This window comes from Capsicum annuum, chromosome 3 (assembly GCF_002878395.1).
Source record: "Capsicum annuum cultivar UCD-10X-F1 chromosome 3, UCD10Xv1.1, whole genome shotgun sequence".
Lineage (NCBI taxonomy): Eukaryota > Viridiplantae > Streptophyta > Magnoliopsida > Solanales > Solanaceae > Capsicum > Capsicum annuum.
Genome location: NC_061113.1, coordinates 251,629,991 through 251,654,753, shown reverse-complemented (window position 1 = coordinate 251,654,753; position 24,763 = coordinate 251,629,991). Strand labels below are relative to the sequence as shown.

The 24,763-nt window shown below is 33.1% G+C and overlaps 1 protein-coding gene across 2 annotated transcripts; it reads right to left on the bottom strand.

The window, feature by feature from the left end:
* Nucleotides 1-6,000: 6,000 nt before the first annotated feature.
* Nucleotides 6,001-13,158, bottom strand: LOC107862352 (transcription factor BIM1). Of its 2 annotated transcripts, none has more exons than XM_016707906.2 (12): nucleotides 12,844-13,158; nucleotides 12,399-12,721; nucleotides 12,183-12,251; nucleotides 9,619-9,993; nucleotides 9,110-9,224; nucleotides 8,883-9,010; nucleotides 8,689-8,797; nucleotides 8,304-8,373; nucleotides 8,131-8,223; nucleotides 7,221-7,669; nucleotides 6,623-6,752; nucleotides 6,001-6,512 (listed from the first exon to the last, which is right to left on the bottom strand). In XM_016707906.2, the coding sequence occupies exons 2-12, from the start codon at nucleotides 12,433-12,435 to the stop codon at nucleotides 6,411-6,413; spliced, it is 1,677 nt and encodes a 558-aa protein (XP_016563392.1). In that variant the 5' UTR covers nucleotides 12,436-12,721; nucleotides 12,844-13,158; the 3' UTR covers nucleotides 6,001-6,410. The 2 variants fall into 2 exon arrangements, with proteins under 2 accessions (XP_016563392.1, XP_016563393.1); XM_016707907.2 differs by having other exon boundaries at nucleotides 9,619-9,990.
* Between the last annotated feature and the right edge of the window lie 11,605 nt (nucleotides 13,159-24,763).

The window sequence follows — 24,763 nt, the reverse complement described above, 5'->3', positions numbered from 1 at the left end:
ATTTCGTGAGGGAGGGAATATAAGGTAGTGTGAGAGAAGGCGTGGTGCATCATTATTATGATCAATAATTTAAACGTAAGTCGGCTAATACTTGAATTTTATAGAAGTTAAACAAATATTTGTAATATTATATTAACGTTTACATTATAATAAGTGGAGACGACTAGAACTAGGTATAAGGACAAAGATAATCCACTTTTAAGCACTTAAATTAATCTCCAATAATATAATCTTGTGGTACAACAACTACTCATTCCTCCAATCACTAGTGCTTTAGTGCGTCCACTCTAGTTTTAGACTTACTAGTTGGAAGGATCATAATCATAATTATTATCTGTTTTGTATTGTTCTTAGCATTATTCAGTGGCAGTGACCTTATTCAACCAAGTTTAAAATGATAATAGAACAACCCAAATTTACTGGCCTCTCAGTTCCCTCTTAATTTCAAACCACCTACTTTAACTACCACAAGTGACCCCCCCCCCCCCCCCCCCAAAAAAAAAATAAAAAGAAAATAGAAAAATTTAAAAAGGAAGTCATAAAATAATGGGCTAATTCATTGCTTTGAATTTTTAGGACTTGGGAATTGTCATGAGAAATCCAAGTTAGGCAATCCCAAGAAACTATAGCATCTACTCTATGCTGTAGTTATATTGGAGTATTATTCTATCTTACTTTGAATAATCCAAGACAGGCTAATTCTATCTACTCTATGCATATTATTCCATAGCATTCAAGTGCATTTCTCTAGTTATGACTACACATATGGAACAATCACCGCTCAGCCTATACATAAAGTAAATATATACATGTCATGTATTTGAATTTAAAATTTATTTTACTTAATTATAATTAATGAACATGTATTTTACTTTATTTAATCGCTTGATGATAGTAATGTGGATAGGTTTTTATCAAGTTCCTACTAATATTAATTTACTTTTGTTCAACTTCAAAATGGAAAATTCATTCTTCTAATTTATATGATATCGTTTGACTTAACACAACATTTAAAAAATAAAACTTTTAAATCTTGTAAAGGAAACTTTAAAGTTAAGTTATTTTGTAGTTATAAAAAAAAAATTACTATATTCTTTTTGAACAAGACCAAGAAAATATTTCATGTAAATTAGGTCAACGAGATGTAATTTTGTACTATATGCAGACTTTAAAGGACTGTTGCTTTAGTTACACATCACAACTGGCTAAGAGGTACATACTCCATATAAGTCAGCATTATACAGCTAGATTTTGCGGCTATGAGGGGACAAAAAAAAAATACTATATATATATATATAAGCTTAATTTTTTCAGAAAAAAAAATGCCACTTTCTCAATTTTAATTTATGCGATACTATTTAATTATTTATAATTTTTTGGGAAAAATAAAGAATTTTCAGATTTATGATTTCAAATAAGTCTAAAATATTTATATATCTATAGTTAAATTATTTTAATAGAATTAAAATTTAAAATTAGAAATATAATTTTCATTATTAATTTAATAAAAAAAAATGTATCATATAAGTGGGGACATAAGCATAAGTAGTAATCTACGTGCTAATTAATTAGTGTCATTTCTTGAGTTAAAAGTTTGTCACCGACTCCAGACACTTTCGTCGTATATTTAATATTAATATTAATGTAACTAAGATTTATGAATAGAGATGTTTGGTGAGATTAGAGCTTCGCTTAACTTGCAAAAAACGGCCCTATTAGTGTCTTAAACAATTGTTTGTATTAACAAAATATGCGCGGCATTACACTTTTCATAAAATCTTAAATAAAAAGATATAATTTTTTTTAATTCTTCTCCTCATGTTTTTTGATTTGTTCTTGAGTGAAGAAATATTTGTTGAAATTTTACCACGAATACGAAGCCAAGCTTTGTTCACCATCGTGGATGTTTTCAACATTGGCTTGAGAGTATTCTGATCTCCAAGTAAAATTACCGGACTTTGGACTCGAAAAGCATGAGTTGAACTCATCTGGTCTCTTAACATGCTATGCTGGTCAAAATATAATTGAACTTCATTTACATTATATAATATTATTGAATCAATTAGTAATTTGATTCAATCAATATATCATGAATTTAAGATTAACTATGAATTTATCTGATAAAATTTGCGATTGGCATACTTCTACACTGAATATATCGCAAAATTGTACCACCGTTTGATGAGATGAATTGAAGGTGACAAGAAGCTGACAATATTGTTCCTTTCACCATAAATCTTTCTAATTTTATTTTTAATTGTTCAAGTCAAATATGTCCCAGACCAAATAATAACAAGGCCCATATATAGCATTACAAACTCTTGCCAATTCATTCTTCCAATTCTGATCTAGCCTTTGCTGAATAGCTAGGGCTCTAGAGTATCAACTTCAATTATATATGGGGACCGAAAATGCTATTTGTGGAGTTTTTCTTTCAGGAATAATGAGTAATGTTGGTTTTGTTGCTTGTTCGATGGACCCAAAGTATAGCAGACCTCTTAACTTAAAAGCCCAAAATTTGTCCGATTGGTTAGGCAGCTCAAGGAAACGAGGAACCATCAAAGAATTTGAATTTTATGTGTTGGGTCACTTGCAATTTTGCCCCTCTTTTGCCCCTCTTTAATTAATAAGCCTCTTTACAAACAATTTTTTTTTTTTTTTTTTTTTTAAGATAAATTTCAGGAATATATCCAAATTGGGTGACTTCTAAATTTTAGTTCCAAATAAAAAATCTTCTTTAAAATAGCTTTAAACCCCCCTTAACTAATATTTTTTGGACGAAATTACCCCTGATCAATGGAGTAAATTATATAAATGATCCTCATAATGGATAACAACTCCATATTTATATCTTTCAACTTTTATTTTTTTTCTCTTTTCAATTTTAGTTTGATTTTTCTTTTTTCTTTTCTGTTTTTATTTTTTATTTTTCTCAATCCTTATTTTTTTCCTTTTTTCTCTCAATTTTACTTTGATTTTTTATTTTTTCTTTCCACTTATTTTTTGATCTTTTTAATTTTTTCTCAACCCTTACTTTCTTTTATTTACACCTCTCAACGTCTACTTTTATATAACAAAATAACTTTTAAATTTTTCTTATATTTTTATTTTTGCTTTTATTTTTAAAATTTTTCTCGACCTTTATTATTTTTTCCCATTCTCTCTCAACTTCTACATTTTCTTAGATTTTTATTTTTTAAAATATTTTCTTTTTCCACAATTTTTATTTATTTTGTTTATTTTCTTCGATTTTTTCCATTCAAATTATATTTCATGAGCAAGAGTTGACACTATCACATTATAAAGACAATACTTATGACTTTCAAACAACAAGCTACGTCTCATGAGCAAGAGTTGGCAATACCGCATTGTAGAGACAGGACTTATGACTTTCAAACAACAAGCTACGTTTTATGGGCAAGAGTTGACACTACCACAATGTATTTTGATTTATGAGATGTTTTATAACTCTTACCTTAGAGGCGGGAACTTCCAAACAACAAATTATGCCCCACGGGCAAAAGTTGACTCTACCCACGTTATATTTTCATTTATGAGATGTTCTACAATTATTGTCTTAGAGGCAAGACTTAATTAGCTCAAGGACTTTCAAACTACAAATTATGGCCACGGGTAAGAGTTGACTTTACCACGTTATATTTTCATTTATAAGATGTTCTACAACTATTGCCTTAGAGGCAAGACTTAGCTGAAAGACTTTCAAACTACAAATTATACTCCACGGGCAAGAGTTGACAATACCACGTTATGTCTTCATTTATATGATGTTCTACAACTATTGCCTTAGAGGTCCCACGGGCAAGAGTTGACACTATCACGTTATGTCATTATTTATGAGATATTCTCTAATTTCGCCTTAGAGACACGACTTATCTCAAGAAATTTCAAAGAACTTCGTAACAACAATTCATACCCTTAAGTTTGCTTCGATATCAAAAAAGAAGATTCTTTTGCGGATTATCCAATTTTTTATTTATTAGCAAAATATAATAGAAGTTGAGAAAAAGGAAAAAAATGATCAAACAAAATAGAGAAATAAAAAAAAGATTGAGAAAAAAAGGAAAGAAAAAAATAAAGATTAAGAAAAAAGTGAAGAATTAAAAAAATTGAGAAAAATAAAAATGAGAGGAAAAATAAAGTTTGAGAAAAATGAGGAAAAAAAAGAGAACTGATAAAAAATAAAAATAAAATAAAAATAAAGGTTAAAGACAAATGAATTAAAAAATGGGAAAAAAAAATAGATAATGCTTGAGAAAAAACAAAAAAGAGAAAAAAAAAAGGAAAAAGAACACTCTATAGCACTTTTCAAAACAAATAACCCAAGTTTGAAAACTTTTCAAAAAGTGGTCTGTCGGATATACTATTTCCGCTTTATAGCCATTTCCTAATTTGGGTCATTTTGGCCTACGTGATCCATATACAGTACTGATACAGTCTATATACAATACTAATATAGTATTCAACTTGGACAATTTGGCCCTTTTAAATATATATTTTTTTTGTTATAAACTTTTTAACTGATCTTAAATATTCTGCTTTTTTATTGTTTAGAAATAATAATTAAATTATATTAAAATGATATAATTGTTAAATAGAATATGTATCTATATAAGATATATGTATAGAAATTGTATAGTTCTATCAAATATCTATATGTATAAAATATATATAAAAAATAAATAAAAAGTGCATGAAAATTATATAATTGTTGTATAAAATGTGTAAAAAAAATGTACAGTTATTGTATAAATTGTGTATCAAAACTGTATAAATTTCATATAGAATATTTATATGTATAAGATATGTATAGAAATTGTATAGAAGGTGTGTAGAAACGGTATAGAACAAGTCAGTAAATCGAAATGGCTAGAAAGTAAAATTTAAATTTAATGGCCATTTTCATGAAAATAGTTTAATTTGAAGTGTCGTTTCTGTCTTTTTCCCTGAATTAAAACATGAAAATAAAATTAGAGGATAAAATACAAAGTAAAAATAATGAAAAATAGAAGAATAAAATTAAAGGAAAAAAATAAAAAAAAAGTGAAAAAAATAAAAAATAGAATAATAAAATTAAAGGAAAAAAAATAAAAAAAGTGAAAATATTAAAAATAAAAGAGACAAATGAGTATGAAAAGTTTAAAAATATATTTGAGGTTTAGAGGGGCAAAATGGTACTTGTACTACACTTAAAAAGTAAGAAAGATTATTGTTTAAAGACATTTGTTATTGGGGTCAAATATCTAAAGCCACCCATATTTGGGTCTATGACATATAATTTCCTGCAATTTTTTCACGACACATAAATTTATACTTTGGTTTCATAATTTATTTCACAAGTTAATGTCCATACATGACTTGAGTTTCTTACCCACTTAACATAAATTCGATTGTTAAAAGGTAAAGACCAGCCCGTTTGTTCGACAAATTTCTGAGTCAATTGCTAGTCTTTTGCAATGAGAATTGCACGTATATGTTCGAGGCTATATGTGTAATGTGGTGCTTAAGCCTAATCGCCCCATTTATTCCATGATCAATGAGTCCAATAGCCAAGTATTGGCCTCACCACCTCTTAGTTCAAACCATTGATTGCTTGTTCATCTACCACTCCACAAGTTCTAATATTAACGTGTTCATAGTCATCCATTAGAATGTTCCCCTTCAAATACTCTGCTTAACTTGGCATCTTTATACAATCGATTGAGAAATATATGACGAAAGGGTTGTCTGGGGAGTCAAGTTAGGCTTGGTAAGCTTGTTTAGAGGGCTTATCAAAATTGTTAAGCGGTAGCTTCTACAATACATAAATTAGACTAGAGGGGTTTGCTCAGATAGTACTCACTCTCACCTCCAACTCTAAGTAAGTCAAAAATTGGATAGCTCCCAGAAGGAGATACAAGGAATACATAAAATTAATATTCAGCAAGATTGTTTCAGTATAAGAATTATTGTGATGGCGAAAGGGATTCAATCCCATAAAGATGACTGTCAAGTTTTCTTTCCTTTTAGGAATTCATCATGTCTTCAATAGAATAGACTACAACAATGATCGTGAACCTTCACATGAAAATGAATGGAAGCTTTTACTTGAAAAAGGCAGCTTCTCATCATCAGCATGGAAAGCCTAAATAATAATACAGTAGTTTACTACAAATAATAAATTATCACACTCTAGTCAGGTAAATTTGTGCAGCCCAACAATTCAAGGGGGATAATGAGGGGCAGAAAAATAGTACTACTAGTACAATACATATACAGTGGCTTGTGATCTCTCATTTAGGAGATTTCTGTACCGGGTGTGGACATCAATATTGGTTTAGAAGGGGGAGGGAAAGAGTAAAACAATAAAATTTAATGAATGAAAAAAAGGACGCTAGCGTTTTAAATTAGCATTAGCTTGTTTTCCGCCTTTTGAAGGCCTGATCAGACTCCTCCCTTGTGGTTGTTACTCTAGATTGTGGAGTTGGTTGATTGCTTGTTGAAACATCGTCGCCCTGTTGGAATTTTGTGAAAATACTTGAGGCTCCAACCCATGTATTAACTTTGAGAGTAATAATTTGACATCTAAAACAGTTTAAAGTTTCAAATTAAAGGTCTCATGTACCTTAATAGTGGAAGCTGAAGAATTTACTCTCCCATTTGCTCTTTTTCCGAGATCGATTTGCACAGAGATATTGGCTTGGGATAAATCTACTCCAGAATTCTGCAGCGCTTGTGTCAAGGTGTTCAACAACCTGGCAACGACCAATACAGACTCAAGTCAAGCCACTGGTATATTCAGCAAAAGAAAGCATACAGAATAGTCTACTTAGGAAGAGGGAGATTTGATCAGAGTACAAACCTATGTATAACATAGGAATGCAACAAACAACAGAATTTTCTACAATACATAGCTATCTCAATAGACAACGTCACGACAACCAAATATTGATGTTCAGTTAACTCTGTAAGACTCAGACAAATACTGTGCGATTTACTCATCAGTCTAACCTGAAGTACATGTCTTCTTTCTCTATCACAATATCTTAACCACCAGGCTTATGAATGACTAATTAGTTGAAACCGCAGCTACTTTCAGATATTTAGGATACAGTTACTTGAGTTTATATAATGTTTCTAGATATGCATGTGGAATTAGTACATGAATGTTGCTTTTGAAAAGATAAATTTCCAGAATCTTTTAAGCACAAATAGATTCTTACCCTTGAGAATAGGCACTAGAGATGCTGATGGTACCACTTTCTATAGACAGCGCCTGCCCTTTTGGATTAGTATTTGGAATAGCATAGTCAGTCATATGTGATCTGCTAAGTGAAAATTCAGAATGAGACTTTGACTCCAACTTATCAGTATCAGCCATCAGCTTTGATGAATGTAGTGCTGCGGTGCTATTAGTCCCACAAAATGAAAATGTGTTTGGGTGCATAGGAAGTGCTGTCGCCTTATTTGTTAAACCAGGTTGCTGACCATTTTCTTTTAAACTTGTGGTGCTTATGTTTGGTTCCAACTTTTGCACATTGATAGGATTAGCAGAAGAAATCGCCATTACGCTCTCATCAAACTTTCTGGCATATGGCACTGCAGCACCGGATGCATTGATAGTGCATTGAGGATGATTGCTGACACCATGAGTTGTCCTATGGCACTTGCTCTGTTGCAGAATGAAGGTCAGTTAAAAGATTATGCTAATTAATGTAGGTATCTAGGTTTAAGCTAATATACAGATTAAAAGCTACTAATATATTTTGGGCTTTAAAGTGTTAAATTTGAATGTTTTTGCACTATAAACAGCATCCAAATTGAGACCTACTGTCTCAATCCACTACAATTCAGAGCCCAAGACCGTTTATATCCGGATATACTTGGAAAAGAAGGTCACGGATATACACGAGCATGTCAAGACTTCAGTTTCATTTCACCAACTCGGCGTTTAATTATACATATGGTATTGACCAACTCCTTCTCCATATGTTACATTAATATAAAATTCTTAGTCCTCGGCCTCAGTCCTTAATACCTTAAGACGAGTCAATTTTATATAAATGCTTGAGCACACCACAGCTATGACCTAATAAAGGAAGCGAACGTAAAGAAAGACCAGAGATGGATTACCAATGGCAACTTCAGAGGTTCATTATCCCAGCCTTGGTATGATTCCTCATACTTGTGCACTTTCCCTTGTAGGAAATGAATATATTCAATAACCTGCAAAAAATATTTTAGTTTTATTATAAATATCTCTATTGATAAAGAGAAGGCTTAAGAAAAATATGCAATTCAAGTACCTCCAGTAAGAATGATGCTTTATCTCTTTTCTGATCACTGTTAGGGATGATTCCCCTCAACATCTGAAATCTGAGGGGGAAAAAAAAAAGAATATTTAGATGTTCAACTAGATTTCACTTTATGTGTCCAAAACTCAAATCAAAGTAGTAGTTGATAACCAAAGTTGAAGAGATGAAAACATAAAACCTATATAGGAATCTGTGACAGAACAGAACATTCAAGCAAGCTTCTTTCTATGCAGAAAAGCCTGCTGATTTATGTTTCAAAGAGGAGAGACTAAATTGAAAAACACGCGTCTGTCTAACAGAGATAATATTATAAAGAGAAGTTTCCTATATCAAAAAGATTTTTATGTTTAAGCTATTAACTATGTCGTAGACATGCCTGTCATTGATCTTGCTTCTTCTCCGTTGCTCTGTTGCTGAATGCTTTGAACGCGGGGTGTTTGGCTTTTGATCGTTGCCTTTTCCATCAACCTTTACAGATAAATTGCCTGTAAAAGGAGCTATCCAAATGTTACAAAACGACAACTGCATGTAGACAATGAGTGGGAATCATCAGACTTACACAAGACAAACCTCTGGGGTGCGACTGCGGTTCTTTTTTAATCACACAATCTTCATCTTCATCGTCATCGTCATCTTGTGCATTCTTTGCTGATGTTATCATATGTAAGAAATTTTGGCTCTTAAGGGGCGATGATTGCCTGCAAGTTGATCATAGAGTGAGTAACTGCAATTAAAAGTGCTGATATCAAGGGAGATGAGGGAACATTCATATAATTGGGAGCAAAGGAGTCACTGACTGAGCAGATGAGAGCGAACTTAAGGCTGCGGTGTTGTGCTTATGATTTGAAGATGATTGTGACTGCCATTCTAATGAAGTCGTAGGATGAACTCCTCCAGTGTTCACACCTGCTTCTGCCAAGCAAATAGCATGTGTTAATTGGAGTTGAAAGGTTCAGAGTTAACTAGTCATAGATAACACAAGATCAGCAAACACTACCCTGATATTCACAGGTTGGCCAAATTCTATCTATGTTCCCTTTAAGAATTCAATTTAAGTTAGGTTTCTCTAGTACAACGATGTATTACTCAGAGTCACAGTAAATATTAATGCATGGCATGGACATCTTCACATAACAAATGACTGATGTATTTATACTCTTTATGTTTCAGTCTTTCGCGAAATAGGTGCCTCAACGAGACTTTTCCTTATCCCTTTCTTACCAAGAGATTTATTATGACTCTATACTTCAGTTTTTCAAGAAAACCATGGAACATGTAGAAATTAATATGAAAATAAAAAATTTACCTCGTAGAATGTGTCGATCGCCCCCAGAATTCTCCTTCCCTGTCTTTCCCTTATTGACTGCAGATTCATCCCACAGTGTGAAACCACTCCCTGTGTATGAACTGCAGTTTGAATTTTCATCATTTCTGTCGGTACTACTTGCCTGTGCTACTGAGAACAAGCTTGCCTCTGGCTTTGGTACCCTCTGGTGCAAATAAGAAATACTGAAGGTGCCTATGCCACCAGGAAGAGTATGCTCCCCTGAAGGTGTAGCAGCTAACGGTGGCGACGGCCTCTCCACAGCCACTACCTCAACTTTGGTGTCTTCCTTCCTTGATGTCATTTCTGCTTGCTCCAGTGGTTGCAAGAAGTCATGAGTCTTTAGGTATCCACCTTCTTTATTAGCATGCACAACAGACATAGAGAAAGGACTAATTAAATACATGCAAGGCAGACAATTGAGGACATATATAACTATCCATGTAAAATGCATCCAAGATGTTTCAGCCACATTAATGCAAATGAAAAATAGCATAAAAGGGTAGGAGAATCTGGCCGGATAATAACAATGTTTCATAAATATTTCATTTCTCTGATCCCAACATATTACGTACTTTCATGCTTTCATCAAAACATCACATGCTTTGTGGAAACTACAGTCCACCACTTCATTATTTCTTTTTGCTACATTTTACTGTTTTTTTCGACTTAGCATGAAGTCAAACTTACAAGGTCCAAAAGCATGAAAAAGAATCTAACACGGTAATAAATTCGATTTATCTTTTAGTGCAATAAGATTGATATGTAGGGAAGGAAGGGGACCATGGTGTACATAAAGGCGATTAATAAACTCTTTAGGTAGTAGAAAATAGTATCACCATCAACTGATTAAAAGGGTATGGTACTTCACATTTTTTATGATTTTTTTTTTACTTTTTGGAACTTTAAGAATTTTAAAATTATCAAAAAAACAAACAAAATGTTTTTCCTCCAAATTGCTCGCAAAAATTTAGAAACAACTCCAATTTATATTCATGGCTAAAAAAAACTTTAATTTTTAAATCTCATTTTTCACTTTGAAAACAAAAGACTACTACTTTTTTTAAATGCTAACAATTTTCATGGCCAAACGCCCTTAATAAAATCAGGTTTAAGAATCAATTAAATTCACTTCAAATCTCTTGACAAAACGACACTACTTTGGTGCGGAGAAAAGTCGAATCACAAGAATTTATTGTAAGCAGTTTTTCCTTACCTTTCTTTCCTTAAATAAGACCGTTGTTGACTTATTTCAACGGCTTGAAACTTCAAATCTCTTGATAATTATTCCAAAAATTAAAAACAAATTAAAGCAGCAGTCAGATACCAATCTCTGGGTCCCAAACTGTATACAGAGTAGTCATATGCATAAAATTAGTCGAATTAAGTGGGTAGTCCATGCCCCAACCTTTTTCAGGAACAAGTGAGTAATATTGAGCCTATATCTCATTCCAAATGGATGGCCCACTGTGGAAGAAGATGAGGCAGATACACATTGACATACACATTCAGCAATCAGCGTTAAGGGTCACGGGTGCATTTATTGCAACACTCGTGGGTATTACTGTTTTTCCCCCTTCTATCCCAACCATACTTTACATCATAACATATTTATAGCTACTGTTTCCAGATCCCCATGATTTTTTTTACTTAAAATATAAAACAAAAGACACGGACTTTCTTTTTTTAATTCTTCTTTAAAGAGAGAAGATGAGAAGCCAACCAAAACTTTTGCATCTTACATGTGGAAGGTTTGTCCTTACCATAGCCTTCTTGGTCTCCCCCACCCGAAAAAAGAAAATGAAGATAAGAGGATCCCAAGATCAAAATTTAAAAACATGAAAACAAGAAACTAATGTTTGACCATAAATTTTGCTAAGTATATATTAAAAAAATTATCTTTAAATATTCGTACGATCATAAAATTTGATCCAATTTCCAAACTTTAATCATCGTATATTTTTAAGAGAATCAGTTTTTGATAATAATTGAAGCTTCTACTCATAAAACTTTAATTTTTTTTTTCAATTTAAATACATCTCTAATCACAAATTAAAATCTATGACAAAACGTGAGGGCGGCTTACGTTCAGACAATGATCAGATCTCCTAAATCCGATGAGATGTAATTTTCTATGTTGAGCATTTATGGATAAACTAACAAAAAAAATTAGCTCACAGTTTGCGCACTTATAACCAAAAAAACAATTAACTAAAATCCACTACTAATAACGTGTATAAATAACTAAGATATAATCTAATAACTCTCAAGTTAAGTGCATAATATAAATGATAGAATATTAAATAATTTCTCATTTAAGAATCTTTTAAAAATAAAGGGCTGCATCTTCTCCAAAATCAATGACAACAACACATGCACCCCAAACACACCTTTTGTTGGAAAAAAAATAAATCTCACAAGTAAAACAGAAAGACAAAAAAAAAAAAACCTTTTATCTCCGTTAAAAATAATAAACCTAAACAAAATATGATAATTATCTTTTATCCAAAAAGAAATAAGTATCCTGCATGCGCGAAAAATCTTACCTTGGGGAGGTGTTGGATCTTGTTGAATAGGTGAATACAGTGAAAGAAAGTCATGCGTCGTCTTCCTCCCTGCAACAATCACGTACACATAAATCTAAATTTTCTATCATTAGTTTCGATAAATTAGTAAAACTATTTTTCAAAGAAAATTGGAGACGGAGACGGAGGGAGTGTTATTATCCAATACAAAAAAAGTGAAGCTAAAAGTAGTGTTACCTTCTGTTCCAAAAGGTCTGGGCTGAGGCAGCTCCATCCAAAAGCTTAAATTGTGTGTTCGCCAGATCAAGTAATTAGACCAGAATTCAACTGAATTTCGCAGATTAATCTCTTTGTAAACCAGAATTCAACTGAATTTTGCTAATTAAGATGTTGCGTATATCGAAAATTCTGTATTCAAATCTCTTTATAGTAGCACAGATCCGCCTCCAACGAAAATTGGAGGCGCATTAGCAGCAGACTGGCAAAATCTTCTGTAAAACTAACTTCAAGAACTTGTAGATTATTTCACGATAAAATTCACTCCAATTCTCTTCACTTTCCTGGAAAATTACAAGTTTCGTATAAGAAACGGGCTAATTAATCATAATTCAGCTGAAAATATACGTAATAAAGTAGAGAATTTACAGAACAAAAGAGATCCAGAAGGAAGATAGATACGTACTTTTAGATGAGAATTGTCGATGAATAATGCATAATTGAGATGGGAATTCCTCCGAAAGAAATGAAAACAATAGTTTCCCAAACGTAATAAGGAAGTGATCCAAACAGTGACTTTTGAAAGATATTGCTGGTAGGCCCTCGTCGTCTCTTGTCTAACCAAAACTCAATTCACTAATTTACATGAGTATATATTGCCGCCTCAATTTTGCTTCAATATACAGAAAAATAAAATGGGACTCGTAGATCACAGAAATCTGAATATATCTCTCTACTTTCTTTTTTTTTCTGTGAGGGAGGGAGGGACTTTGGTGAGAGGAGCTTTAACTTTTAAAGGCAGCGTTCATCGTTTTCGTTTTCACTCCGTTAAGTTAACACACTCACGTAACGTCGTTACGGCGCATTAACGGCGTTTGGCTCATAGTTTGACGGTCTTTTAAGCATATTCCCTCCGTCCAATCAAACTTGTTTATATTTAATAGAAAGAATAAAAGAATGGTTATATTTTCATCATTTTAAAAAAAATTTATTTATTTTAACTTGGTGTGAAATTTTAAAAGTAATAAATTTTATATCATAAATTATTATTATATCTAATGTATCAAAATATTCTTTAATTATGTAATATCAAAAATATTAAAGTTGAAATTAAAATATTAATTTAAAAAAAGATTATTTTTATGAACGAACTAAAATAAAAGTAAGTCATTTATTTTAAAGAAGAAAAATATTATTTATTAGTCTTTCAAACTATACAATGATTATTAAAAATATATTTTTAGTAACATGATCAAGAAAAAAAAGATGAAGAGAATAATTATTTTTAATCTACATTGATACCTATTTAGAATTTGATTGAATTCAAAATAGTATATTATACGATTCTTTTATAACCGTGATACTTCTAATAAAAAAAATTAATTTTAAAATTTAATAGTGGGATTAACTATTTCGGCTAACCTAATGACCGTTTACTAGACTGTCGGATCAAGGTGTCATGGAATTCAGTTCACTGCTAGTGGTATAAAATTTGATTTTTTTATATTTTTGGCGATCCCGAGTAATAGTATTAGTTTATTTAGCAACTAAATCTTTTAATAATATTATAAAAATTATAGTAATTAGGAAAAGCTACTCCATGTTCCGGTTAAACTAATAGTGATGCATTAATCTGTCCCATTATTTCGAAAAGAAACGGCTCCTCCACATCTAACATAATGTTAAAAATAATTTATTGAGTAAGAGGCAGAATGAGTATCAAATTCCACTTATTAACAGATTCAAAAATATAACTACACGCTGTGATATAAATTTTTTATTTCACTATTTCTCGAACACGTAAATATCTGACAGATTAATTTAAAATATTATTTTGTGTATCTTTGACAATAATTAATTTTATATTATGAACCAAGAACAAAAGCATGCAACTTGGACAAAGGCTAATCAGCACCTCTCCGTTTCTATTTTTTATTTTCTAAACGATATTTGATGTCCGTTTTGAAGACTCAAATTATTCAAAAACATCGAATGCAAACTATTAAAAAGAATTTTTAAAACTTTTATCATTTCAAAATTGAGATTACTAATTAAGAATAAAATGATTACATCGATCGCATCATAACCTTCGATGGTACCACCTCTCCATTATAAATATATTATACTTCTTTACTTCTAATTTATATGTCATAATTGAAATTTTCAAACTTTAATCGTGAATTCGTACCCGAAAGTTTTAAGGTTTTTGATATAAAATTTATATATTTAAAAACTACATAAAATATTGGGCATTTTACATAAATCCCAATATTTTATTACCTAATTACTCTCTCTCCCAACTTTTATATTAATTACGTGATATCTCGGATATGATACATTATTTAATCTCATATACATAAGTTTATGAAACATTACTAACTAATTAATTAGAGATAAAAAAGGAAAAAATCAGTAAAAGAGCCTATAATTTAGTAATTAACACACTTAATTTAAGATTGTGTCTATTTAATTACATAAAATCTGTAACAACTTCTTTATTTGAAATTTGAATAGTTAAATCAAGATTCATCAATCATAATCTTTCAAAACTATTTCCTTCTCCAATTGTCCATTCCATGTTCATCATAAAAAATCTCATTCCTAACATTCAGAAAAAAATTAAACACAATATATGAATTTGATGTCTTAGAAGTACAAATCTCATATCCCATATATATCTTTCTATGTAAAAAAATTTAATGTATCAAAAATGCGAAATTCATATCACATACATAAATTAAATGTAGGAGGTGTAAAAAATCTAATGTATCAGAAATGCGAAACTCATACCACATATAAATCTTTTTATGCATCAGAAAGCATTCAATAGTTTGGTAAAAAATAGATCTATCTATCATAATCAATATATTAAATGTATCAGATATAAAAATGAACCAAAACTACATATAGGCTGAATTATATGTCAGAAAGCATGCAATGTCTTATTAATCTTAGATCTATGTATCAGACATATTATATTGAATGTATCAACTGTAGAAAAAAAATCAAAATCATGCCTAAATTTTATGATGTATCAGAACAAACAGACATGTACGAATACAATATGATCATCTGCAACGCATCTCTATTATTATCGAAATCCCCGATTTGAAAATTTGTTTATTGGTATGATACATTACGTTAACAATAATACATATAATTCATACCTTTGATAAAAAAACTTTTTTTCAACTTGCTTTTTTTTTCCTCTTCGCAGATGCAACAATATGCTTCTTATTGCTACTACCAGCAATCTCTCGTAGTTTCTTCATCATAGTCGGATAGTTACGATACTTCGATTTAATTTCACAAAAAGTTACTGTCTTTGTAATCAAAAAAATTGTGAAAACAAACTTACCTCCTATAAATTTGAAGAAGAAAGTTAATGGAGGTTGTAATTGAAAGTTGAAACTCGAATGTTGAAGTAGTGGCTGATAACACGGTTGAAATTTAAAATTGTTGAGTTGGTGAAAAATATCGGATACTTCTCCATAATTTTGGGCGAGTTTTGAGGAGCAGGAAGCGCAAAAATGAGTGGATTATAATGTATCATCAAATATTAGGATTTTATGAGTTAGAAGGAATTTTTGTAATTAATTTAATGAGATGAATTTTAAGTAATAATGAAAAGTTAAGGTGTGATTTTAAGTAATTTTTTCTTAAATATTTATGAATCACGATAATTAATAACTTAAAAAAATTTAAGATTCAATAATTTTTATTTTTTATTAACTTTCGAAATTCTATAGATATTTTATAAATTAGGATGAAAGGAGTAACAGGATGATTTATAATAAATCACTTGTTTTAATTTGGAGGATAGAATTATCTAATTTTTAGTTGTCAATGATAGATGATAGATATTTCCTAAAATTAATAAAAGTATAGGAAAGTTGGCCCAACACTTTGATAGAGATGGAAGGTCAGAAGAAGAGTGACCCGAGCTCTCCACCAACTATAACAACAGAAAGTTTCCCTGGAAAACTTAAACTTCACGTTTCCTCCTTCATATTATTTATGTTTGAGATAGACGACTTCAATATTTTTTCCTTAAATTAACTATATACTCTTTTAGTTTCGGTTATCTTAAAGTTTTAGATCTGTACTGGAGGAACATGATTAAACGTACATTTTAATCTCACGTTCATTTATAAAATAGGTCAAATTTTCAACTGAAAAAAAGAGATGTGATTCCATATACCCATTTATTCTAATAAATTTCGAAAAGATCTTTCTATCACATGGTTATGATTTATGATAGAAAGTGGAAATTTTTCATGTGATAGTTAAAAGATCAAACTCCAGGTTAACGACTCAAATGAATAATGACTTCTTAATTAATGAGTGATTCTCTTGTACCTATTCGATTAATTTTTTCGTTTTCTTTTTTGTTTTAATTTATATCGGGCGTTCGATATCCATATTGAAACTCCATTAATTCAGATTGTCGATCGGTGCATAAGACTCATTCAAAGAAAGCTGTCTGTTGAGGATTATTTCATGTCTAGACTGGAACTCTGGAAGAGCCCCGCTCCATCTGATGCATCATATTCGGTCGTTCTTTTTTACTGATTAATGAGCCGAATCGAGTGAGGGGCTAAGGATTAGAAAATTCTTCTATTTTATGCTAGTATTTATCTTTTGTTAGGTGTAAGACAATATGCAGTACTGTGTGTTTCTTAAGCTATTTTATTTTGTAAAAATGAGATAGAAGGAGTACATACAAGTTAAATACTAAAAAAGAGAGAAAAGTGGAGGATCTGGTGGAGCGTTAAGGGGCGACATCTGAAAGTTACTCGTTTGCCCTTGTGATTTGACAATCAATTAACTATTGAAAAGATATTACAACATCAACTTTTTCTTTTTTTAGGGTAAAAATGAAAAATTGTGTTAAATTTATGTCTTAAATACTTTTTCTTTAATCTGTATATCAAAATTTAACAATTCATTTATTATGAAACGAAGAGAGTATCCCAATAAGCTCTCTTTTTTAACATTACACAAGTGAAAAAAGATGGGAATTTGGATTTACATATCTCAATAGCATACAGAATTGATGAAATCACGTCACGTGACTCGTGTAGGTGGCCTCTCATAAACTCAAACTCTTCAACACAAAAATACAATTAAGCGTTGACCCCTTGACGGATTAAATTGTTTAAAGAAACTAATGACGATGATTAGTGCACAGATCCCAAGTAAGTATAGTAAGTAAATAATGTTGCTGCTGTAATTTGGATTTATAGTTGCTGGTACGGAGTGGGAAGTACAAAAAAATAAATAAAGAGGGAGGACAGTGAGGGGGCAAGGGGGATGTTGGTAAGGGAGGAGGAAAAGTCACGTGATAGGCAGCAGTTGTTCACTTAGTGGGAGTGGCTTTTCAGCTGTACCGGGGAACGCGGGACTCTTTTTTCTCTCTTTCTTTTTTTTCACAACGCCCATGTGCCACCCAGATTCCCCCTTTAGGCACGCACCCAAATATATTTTGTCCTCTCCCCTTAGTTTTTTTTTTAAAAAAAAAAAAGTTGGACTTTTTGTTTTTACGATCTACTTCCTCCGTTTTATTTTACTCATTCAAAATTTTCTAATTTATTATTTCATTTTATTTATTTTTTTTACTTAACAAAACGAGATAATTTTTTTCCATTATACTATTAGCGTAATTGATTACTCCTTATTATTAACATTCTTGAAAAATATTATAAAGAGGATCACCATTAAGAGTACCCCATTAAAAATACAAATGGTGCTTTGGTATTAGTCATCCATCAATATTTAAACTAACAATAAGACACAATTAAGAGGGGCAAAATGGTAAAGTCACATTACAAATCTTTGTTTTCTTAATAGTTGTGTCATCCCAATTTCGGACGAAAAAAATAAAATGGAGGGAGTAATTTGTTTGTTATAAAGGAAAGGGGACAAATATAGTTTTTAAATTATAATAAATGGCATTATATATCATTCACTATATTTTGGATACACATATTTCTATATTAATAAAATAGTATGTATACGTTCCTCACACTAACGATAGATTATATGTATATTTAAAACATGACGAAAAATATATACGTATCACTTATCATAGTTCAGAGATGTATCAGTGACGGATTCAGGATTTAAGAAATATGTGCGCTAAAAACGCTAAAAAAACTAAAAAGCTGAAAACAATAAAAAATTGCCTCAATGAGGTTCGAACCTAGGATAACCCTTCTAGTGGAGAACCTTAAGATCAACCTAAATGTCAATATACCCAGCAAATGTTTTATTTTAGTGGATACTTTTATATCTATTTTTATATATTTTCTATGTAATTATATCTATTTCATGTCGAATTTACTTAATGTTGAAGCAACCAAAAAAATAATATTGGTCCGCCCCTGAGGTGTATTTATTCCTTTTACAAGTTATAAAAAGGCCAAATCCATCGCCATCCCCCTGAACTTGGCACAATCTTTCACTTAGGCATCTCAAGTGGACGATGTTTATTTTTGGAACCCCAACCAGCTATTAACTGTGTCATTTTGAAACTTTTTTTACAATCAACTGATTTTACAAAGTGTGTGTAACACACACATTTGCTGACATGGCATATGTAATACCCCGATCATTCCTTAAGCCTAAATCTGTCTTTTTGAATGGATATGTATGACTTTCAAAGTAATTGATGTTTAAACCATGTTTTATTTCTCTAATTTCCACTTTTTGTCATGTAGAGCATTGAATAAACTTTCTATCGATACCAATTTCATCGAAATCCGACATCGGATGAGTGAGTTATGGCCGTTTTACTTAATGCTATCGGACTGCCCTGATATGACGATCGACCTAGTGGACCGTCAGGTCGTTGGTGGACCGTCAAGTATCCCGTCAAGCCAAGGTATTAGCTCCCTTTTTGGGATGTCGTGTGACGGTCAAAGTGGTGGACCGTCACAAAGTTGACGGACCATCAAGGTGTTTGTCAGACCGAGACAGAATGTCTCATTTCTGGCCCTCAAGTGACGGACGACTTGGTGGACCGTCACTTTTCAGACGGACCGTCAGGTCAACCATCACGTCGAGGCAGAACGTTCCAGTTTTGGTGTTCGAGTGACGGGAGACTTGGTGGACCGTCAGTCCCTCTGACGGACCGTCAAGTTGACCGTGACAGGCCCCGATTAGAAATTTTCAACTCTTTTAAAAAGGGCATTTTGGTCATTTCTTCTCCTTTTAACCCATATATATTTATCTATGTATAGAAGAGAAGATCATTTTTCTCTCTTTTCTCTCTAATCTTCCAAGAAATATCTAGAAACCTAGGGTTTCTTCCAAGATCCAAAATCCAATCTTCTTCCAAATAAATTCAAGAATCCTCCATAGTGATTCAAAGTGATTCAAAAACTGAGTTCCCCAAGTCAAAGGCATCAAGGATCTTGGCACAAAAGTGTTAAGAAGAAGTTCCAAACAAGTTTCTACATCTTCAAAATCAAAATCCAAGGTATGTGGGGTTTGAATAAGAACACTCCTTTCGTTCTTGTGCCTAAAGATTTATTTTTAATTATTGATTTACATGATATTGCAAGTGAGTTTACACCTAAATTTCTCTATTAATGATTTATGAGATTTGAGTTGAATAAGTTTGATATTTATGATTATTTCACCATCATGTTTCTTAAATTGAGAATTTATTTCATGAGCAATATATTATCATTATGTATTGATGATTTCTAAGAAATTTAAGTCAAGTTCCATGAGTTGAATATTTTATTACGAATTGATGATTTTTGAATGATTTGAGACAAGTGTCATGAGTTATGCCTTTCCATGAGAAATTCGACTATTGAATGTATATTGATATGTGAAATTGAGAGGCAAGAATGAGTCTCATGATGTTTCCATGAAGTTTTTGATATTTGAAATGATTTGATAAATAAATGTACTTGATACTGAGAAAACTTGTGTCGAGTTGAGTTGAATTAGGAATCCACAAGATGTTTATGATTTTCACATGAGATATATATTTATGTTTTGGTCTTAATAATAGACCCATGAGTTGATATTGATTGAGGTGGATTTCCTGATGCGTTCTGAGCTGAGTCTGGGAGGAGTATTTAGCACCGAGCAGAAAATTTGGTATTTCTCCAAAACTACGTGCCACTGTAGGACTGATGTTGATAATTGTGGGTCAAAGGCCGAGTATGAGATTGTGAAGATGAGATTAAGGTTGTACTCCCTGGCAAGAGTACAACACCCCTGCCAATGTGGGGTTCTCTCCTTAGGAGGGGAAAACGTTGGACTCCATGCGGCTCACATGGTGTAGTCATATCGGTTATAAGAAACTCCCACGTCCATAATGATTTAAGTCTCTTGAGTTACCGAGTCACTCTAAGTCATGAGTCAAAGCTTTTGAGTTGAGTTGAATGATTTATGAGATTTATAAAGCACGTGTTATTACTGATGATTTATTGTAATAATGTTTCAGATAATTCAAGCGAAGATAGTTATTATTGTCAGCATGCATGATTTCTCATACATTTATGATATTATTTAAAATGCTGCATCCACCCCAACATACTTAGTACATTTCCAAGTACTGACCCTCATACTCCTTTGTATTCTGTATTTCCTCGTGATATAGGTTCAGGTACTCAATCTCAGCAGTGACAGTGATCTTTGAGTACCTTCTTCTACACTTCTGCAGTTGGTGAGTCCTTATGGTTCGAAGACCCGTGTCTCCAATTTTGTCTTATTAATAGATGGTTGTTTACTTTCAGTTCAGTATAAGTTGGTTGGGGATCTGTCCCAATGACTCCTTAGTCCTATGTAGTAGAGGCTTTGTCAGACTAGTGTACCAACGTGTACAGATATTTCAGTATTTTGTTTGTACAGGGCAGCATTATTTCATGTTTCAGTATGTTCATGACATGATTATTCCTCTTTATCTTAACATGATTTGCGCTATAATGAGTTCTAAAATTGATGACAAGTTTAGAGGGTTAGCTTGAGGTCACGTGCGGCCTTAAGCACCATGTGACGTCTCAGAATAGGTTCTTGGGGCGTTACAATCTTGGTATCAAAGCCTAAGATTGAAGGAGTCCTAGGGAGTCTTACAAGCCGCGTTACGTAGAGTCTTGATCATCGGTGTGTAGCGGCCCACATCTATGAGCAAGAGTTTACGGGATGTTTTAGGAAAAATTGTTTCTTTCTTTCAAGAGTCTATCGTCCCTATGACTATTTCTCTCTGCGGTTAATTCGTGCTCTCTTATGACAGAAAAAGCCTCCTCGTAGAGATGGCAGAAATAACAAACGACCTCAACCCGTTGATCCTTTAGGTGAGAGGTATCCCATGCCGAATTCTGGGAAGTTTTCCAAGCGCTAGCCCAGGCGGTCACCGCAAACACTCATGCCAACACCCAGGCTACTATTCCACTTCCGCAAGGGAATAATTCTGCTGTAGCCTAGGTTCGTGACTTTATGTGAATGAATCCACCTGAGTTTTATGGATTGAAAGTAGGTGAGGACCCACAAATATTTTTAGATGAAGTGAGAAAAATCACTAGATTATGCACGTGACTGGGGAGGAGAGTGTTGAATTGGTTGCCTATCGAATGAAAGATGTTTCTTATGATTAGATGGAGATGTGGAGGAAAAGTAGAAGGGATAATGATGCTCCTGTGACTTGGCAATTATTTTAGGATGCCTTCTTAGATAGATTCTTTCCCCCGGAGCTAAGAGAAGCAAAGTTAAAAGAATTTATGAACTTGAGACAGGGCCACATGACAGTTAAGGAGTATTTCCATAAGTTTAACCAGTTATCTAAATATGCTCCCGGTATGATGGTCGATTCTAGAACTAGTATGAGTAAGTTATTGGTCGGTTTATCTGGTTATGTCGTGAAAAAGTATAGATACGCTATGCTTAATAGGGACATGGACCTTTCAAGACTAATGATCCATGCTCAGTAGATTGAAGCGAACAAAGTGAAGGAGAGAAAGAGGGAGTGGGAGGGAATAAGAGAGTTAGATCTAAGCAGCAGGGGTATAGTCAAGCTAGATTTTCTGAAAGGATCCGCTCTCAGTTCCAGAGCCGTTCTCTTGTGCCAGTGCCTTCATCAGCCAGTACTCCTGAATTTAGAATTAGGCCAGAGCAAGGTAATATGCCTTCTGTGACCCAATCTGAGGATAGTGTGAGTAACAAACTTCGTCTTTTTCCATGATCGAAGTATGGCAGGGATCATCCCGATGAGTGATTAGTCGGCCAGAGTGGTTGTTTTGGTTGCGGTAAGTTGGGCCACAAATTCAAGTAGTGACCATATGCTAGACAGGGGAGTCACAATGTTCGTCCCCAAAATCAGACTAGTAGCGCTCCAGCCCCTGTAGTTCGTCCGACTCCTCTTCAGGGTGCCTTGTCTAGTACTGCAGGTGGTCAACGCCAGAATCTCTTTTATGCTATACCACCCCGCCAGGAACAGGAGGATTCACTAGATGTTGTTACTGGTACGCTCCGTGTATTTTATTTTGATGTGTTTGTGTTGATGGACCCTGGGTCAAGTCTTTCTTATGTGACTTCGTTGGTGACTGTGAATTTTGAAATGAGTGCTGAAAAGATCCCCGAGCCTTTCCTAGTCTCTACACCCGTGGGTGAATCTGTTATTGCCAAGCAAGTATATAAGAAGTGGCCTATCACTGTCCTTCAAAGAGTCATGTTTGTGGATTTGATTGAGCTAAACATGGTTGATTTTGACATTATTTTGGGTATGGATTGGCTTCACTTTTGCTATGCGTCTATAGACTGTTGTACCCGTATAGTCAAATTTCAGTATCCTAATGAGCCAGCCTTTTAGTGGTCCGGAAATTCTGTGTCTCCTAAAAGTTATTTCATATCCTATCTTAAAGCTAGGATGTTGATTTCCAAAGGTTGTATCTATCATTTAGTTCGAGTTAAGGACACTAAGTCTGAGACTCCAACTATTCAGTCTCTTAGTGTTGTCAATGAGTTTCCTGATGTTTTTCGAAAGATCTCCTAGAGATACCTCCCGATAGAGAGATAGAAACTAAAAGTTGAAAAAGAAACTAAAAGTTCTTTTTGATAAGGGTTTTATAAGGCCTAGTGTATCTCTCTAGGGTGCACCCGTTCTATTCTTGCCAAAGAAAAATGGTTGATTGCGCATGTGCATTGACTATCGTCAGCTCAACAAGGTCACAGTCAAGAACAAGTACCCTCTTCCTAGAATTGATAACTTGTTTGATCAGTTGCAAGGTGCTAGTTATTTCCCGTAAATAGATTTGAGATCCGGTTATCACTAATTTAAAGTCAGAGAGTGTGATATTCCAAAGACGGCTTTTCGCACTCGTTATGGTCTTTTTGAATTCTTGGTCATGTCCTTCGGATTAACTACTTCCCCAACAGCGTTTATGGACCTCATGAATCGAGTGTTCTGACCATACCTGGATACGTTCATTATTGTGTTCATAGAAAACGACCATGCAAATCATCTTCGAGGTTTCTTGCAAACCCTTAGAAACCAGCAGTAGTTTGCCAAAATTAGCAAGTGTGAATTTTGGCTTCGATCAGTTGCTTTTCTGGGTCACATTATTTCTTCTGAAGGTATTCGAGTTGATCCACTAAAGGTAGAAGATGTGAAAAGTTGTCCTAGACCTATTTACCCATCTGATATTAGGAGTTTCTTGGGTCTAGCTGGATACTATCGTCGTTTCGTCAAAGTTTTCTCTTCCATTGCTGCTCCTTTGACCCGATTAACCCAAAAGAAGGTTAAATTCCAGAGGTCAGATTCTTACGAGAAGAGTTTTCAAGAATTGAAGACTCGACACACTTCAGCCCCTGTGATAACCCTACCTAATGGTGTCGATGATTTTGTGGTATATTGTGATGCTTCCAGAATTAGTTTGGGTTATGTGTTGATGCAGAAGGGTAAGTTTATAGCTCATGCCTCCCGACAGTTGAAACCTCATGAGAAGAATTATCCAACCCATGACCTCGAGTTAGCTACGGTGGTTTGTATTTTAAAAATTTAGAGACACTACCTATATGGCGTTCATGTTGATTTCTTTACGGATCACAAGAGTTTGCAATATGTGTTTACTCAGAGAGAATTGAATCTTCGGCAGAGACTATGATTAGAATCGCTAAAGAATTATGATATGAGTGTGTTATATCACCCGGGCAAGGCCAATATAGTGGCAGACGCCCTTAGCAGATTGTCCATGGGTAGTGTAGCGCTTATAGAGAAAGATAAGAGGGAGTTGGTCCGCGAAGTGCATCGTTTGGCTAGGTTTGGCGTTAGATTGCTCGATTCAGCTGAGGGTAGTGTTTGGGTTCAGAGTAGTTCCGAATCTTCCCTAGTTTTGAAAGTAAAGGAGAAGCAGGATATGGATGTATATTTG